General features: G+C 45.1%; 1 protein-coding gene across 1 annotated transcript in view; it reads right to left on the bottom strand.

Moving 5' to 3' along the window:
- Positions 1-3647, bottom strand: part of HECTD2 (HECT domain containing E3 ubiquitin protein ligase 2) — a 173614-nt gene that overhangs the window by 164668 nt on the left and 5299 nt on the right. The window contains exons 2-3 of the mRNA XM_006831446.1: positions 452-541; positions 187-275 (exon numbers count right to left, since the gene is read on the bottom strand). Of these exons, the coding sequence (XP_006831509.1) occupies positions 187-275; positions 452-541 (179 nt within the window). The remainder of the gene's footprint in view (positions 1-186; positions 276-451; positions 542-3647) is intronic.

Below are 3647 nucleotides of genomic sequence, written 5' to 3'. Positions count from 1 at the left end.
GGGGAAAAGGGCTCCAGGCGGCACCCCGCAGTCGCCTCCTCATCTCTCCTGTCCTCCCCACATCTCCACTCTGCCCGGGTCTCGGGTCGCGGGTTTAGGGCACCGGCTCGGGTCACCCACCCCATCTGCCTCTTGGACCCCGAGAGAGGGCGCTGTGATCGAGCCTGGCCGCCATGTTGTTTGCTGACTGTCACTGGAGAGGCTGGAGAGGGCGAGGAGGGGACCTGGCACGGGGGCCATGGTGGAGAATCTAGACTCGAGGGGCTAAGAGGGGCCTGGAGAGGGTCAGGCCAGGTTAGAAGGCAGCAGGGTGGGCGCGGCAGTTCGGCTTGTCCAACGACCCTGGCCTGGAGCGCTTAGCCCCTTGGGTGAGTGTCCTGGGGTCTGGGCTGGTGACCTTTCCTCCTCAGCGTGAGCTCAGGTCTGAGCCGCCTTGGAAGCCCGGCTCTGCCTGCCAGGACCAAGGAGGAACGGCCGTGAGCGAGCGAGCCTGTGCATCCTTAGGAGACGACCTTTTCTTGATGGCGCCTACAGCCTCTACCTACAAAGGAAAAGCGGGGGTGGAACTTGGAACCTTATGGGTCCCATCTTCCCCTCCACAGGACCTGAGGGCCAAGCCATTCTCTCTATTCTATCCCCCTTCTGATTGCCAAATCCGCCTCTTCTTCCAGTCCCACGCGCCTACCTTCAGCTCTTTCCCTGCATCCCTTGGCTGCCTTCTTTCCTTTTGCCTTTCCACTTATAAATTACAGATGAACATTCCCAAACACCTCTACATAATCCTTAATCTCACATTATAAAAGAAGAATAAGAATTTTTAAACTGAAGTGGAAAGCTTGTAATCATCATCTTGAACAACCTCTCCATCAAGACCTATCAGACAATTTCCTTTGGTTTTTTTTTTTTTTGTTTTTTTTTTTTAATAACGCCTCCTCCTTTTCCTTTTCTCAGTCTACTGGAGCGGCGAGACACCTGCTGATCTAAAAGCAGGGGAGAGTACCAATGCTCTGTATCACCGATAGATATGGAATTTCTAGGCTTTCAAGTTGTGTGGCTTTCTTATTTTGCTAGAGGTTGACTGAATTTTCAGATAGATTCAAAGAGACTCAGATTGAAATATAAGAAACAAAAATGTCTGCAAAATAAGTCCAAAGATGTCTTTTTTATTATTGTTTTACATAATTCACAGCAGTAACTAAGTACATCTTGATGAACTTGTGTGCTTTTCAAACCCAGAATTTGTAATGAATACGCTTATTAGTATTCAAGGTTGCTGTCTAAATTGTAAATTCTGACGTTCATTTATAGAAAGCCTTTCTAGTTTTAATATAGTTGCTGTCACCACCTATTTAAATGTTATTTTAAAAAGGTATGGAGTAAGTGCCATAGAGTCAGCGAAAAAGTATTTCATTGCTAATTAACCTGGAAGGGAAGTGATATGTACAGACATTACTTGGAAGCATCCGTCTCCTCCTTTCTGTTGTTCCTCAATTCTTTTTCCTAGGATTTTCTTTTCTTAAGCCTCTGAGATCTTCATCCCATAGAGTGAAACAATTATTTCCACTTTTAGCAGGTCAGCATGTTGCTTATTTGATGCAGCAACAACTCAGATGTTATTTTTTAAGCTGAAGCCTTTATCCAAGGTATTCTATGATGCTAAGTCTAGGTTGATGGAACAAACAGGGGGAACGCATCTTTCCTGTTACTTTTAGCTAGATTTAATAGTTTGCTATAAAAATGCTTGGATGAGAAACAACTTGAATTACATGCCTTATGCTTTTCCTTTTAATGTGTGAGACTAAATAAAAGTGTGTCTGTTCATCTAGTCATAGTCAATAGAACAAAATGCTTAAATATTGGCAAAACAAGGCAAGTTATTGCACCAGGATTTTTTTTTGTTTGTAATTGCACCAAAATAGACAGTAACCCTTTTCTAAGCAAGCCGGCTGATAATTCAAACTGCGAGTTATATATCTAAAATGAGAGGTAATTCATGGACATTTTCTTTTAGTTTCTATTAAAACTCCTATGTTGTTGTTGCTGTTGGCTATGCCGTCGAGTCGATTCCAACCCACAGTGACTCTGTATAGGGTTTCCGAGGAGCAGCTGGTGAGCTTGAACCACTGACCTTGCAGTTCAAATGATTTTGCAGTCTGACGCATTAACCAACAGCACCACACCAGGACTCCCACTCTGCACCTCTCCAGTAATTCCGCTCCCCACCCCCCCAATCTCAATGACTGCAACCTCATCTTGGAGTACATGTGAATGAAAGAGGGAATAAGGCAGTGTGAATAGAGGGCAATATATATGTTGTTGTTGTTGTTAAGTGCCATCGAGTCGGGTCCGACCCATAGCGACCCTGTACAGGGTTTCCGAGGGTATATATATTGTTGTTATGTGCTGTGAAGTCAATATATATGTTGTTGTTGTTATGTGCTGTGAAGGTGGTTCCGACTCATAGCAACCCTGCATAGGGTTTCTGAGGTTGTAAATCTTTACGGGAGGTCACTGATAAGGGGAAGTGAGGGAAAAACAACAATGAAGCTGCAAGCTAAGTCCAACCACATTCAATAGACTCCTGTGAACCCGGGTGGAAACCTGGTTGGCCAGCAGTTTGGCAAGATCTGGGGACTCCTGGGCCCAGTCAGTGACATAGCCACAGAGGACTAGAGCAGAGAATGAAGCATCCAGCTGATAAGAAGAGGGCATATGCACAAGAACACCCATACCTGTAGATAATACCCACTTGACCTGGCTTCAATGGCTGGATAATCAGAGCTTAACTAGAAGAAGAAAGAAGATGAAAAAAAGAGTAATCTGATACAATTTTATGAACTTGACCTATACCTATGGATGCAGTAGCTCAAAAGGAACAAATCTTTACAGCGACGATCATTCCCACCCCCTCAATACACAGGGTAGACAGGGATAGGCAACTTGGACATTGACTACCCAAAATGGGGTGGGGAGAGCACTACAAAGGCAAGAAGTGACTGGCTTACAAGCTTTCAAGAGGGAGCCTAGATCCAGAGGGCACAGAGGAAGGAAGGCAGAATCTCCACTGAGTAGTATCCAATCTGTCTGATGAAAGGAGATGGGGATAGCATTCATGTGGTACAATAGTGAATGATTAATATCAGGACTGACTGTGAGGGTTGGAAATGTAAAAGTAGATGTTTTGTAGCAAAAGGAAGGGAGTGGTTGACTTTGCAGGCCAGTTGCAGAGGCCCTGGGACCATCAAGGGAGAAGAGCAGAGTGTGGGACCCTACCCAGAGAAACAGTGACGCCAGAGATAGAGGCAGAGACAATGACATGGAGAGATGAAGCGGTTGGGAACTCTTGACCTAGAAAGGGAGAGGGGCTGTGTGCTGAGGACCAGGGGGCAGGCTTGCAGGGTGTACCCTTTGGTTGGTTGATGATGCATGGAGGGGATTGTAATCATTACAATGAAATGAAATAAGACAGGATGAATGTAAAGCTAATGTTATCCCATGTAAACTATCACATAATTCACAATAAAACAGTTTAAAAAAAAAATCTTTACGGGAGCAGAAAGCCTCATCTTTCTCCAGCAGAACAGCTGGTAGTTTTGAACTGCTGACCTTGCGGTTCACAGCCCCATTTGTAACCACGTCTCTCATTC

Source organism: Chrysochloris asiatica, unplaced genomic scaffold (genome assembly GCF_000296735.1).
Source record: "Chrysochloris asiatica unplaced genomic scaffold, ChrAsi1.0 scaffold00003, whole genome shotgun sequence".
Taxonomy (NCBI): domain Eukaryota; kingdom Metazoa; phylum Chordata; class Mammalia; order Afrosoricida; family Chrysochloridae; genus Chrysochloris; species Chrysochloris asiatica.
This window is presented reverse-complemented; position numbering and strand designations above follow the sequence as displayed.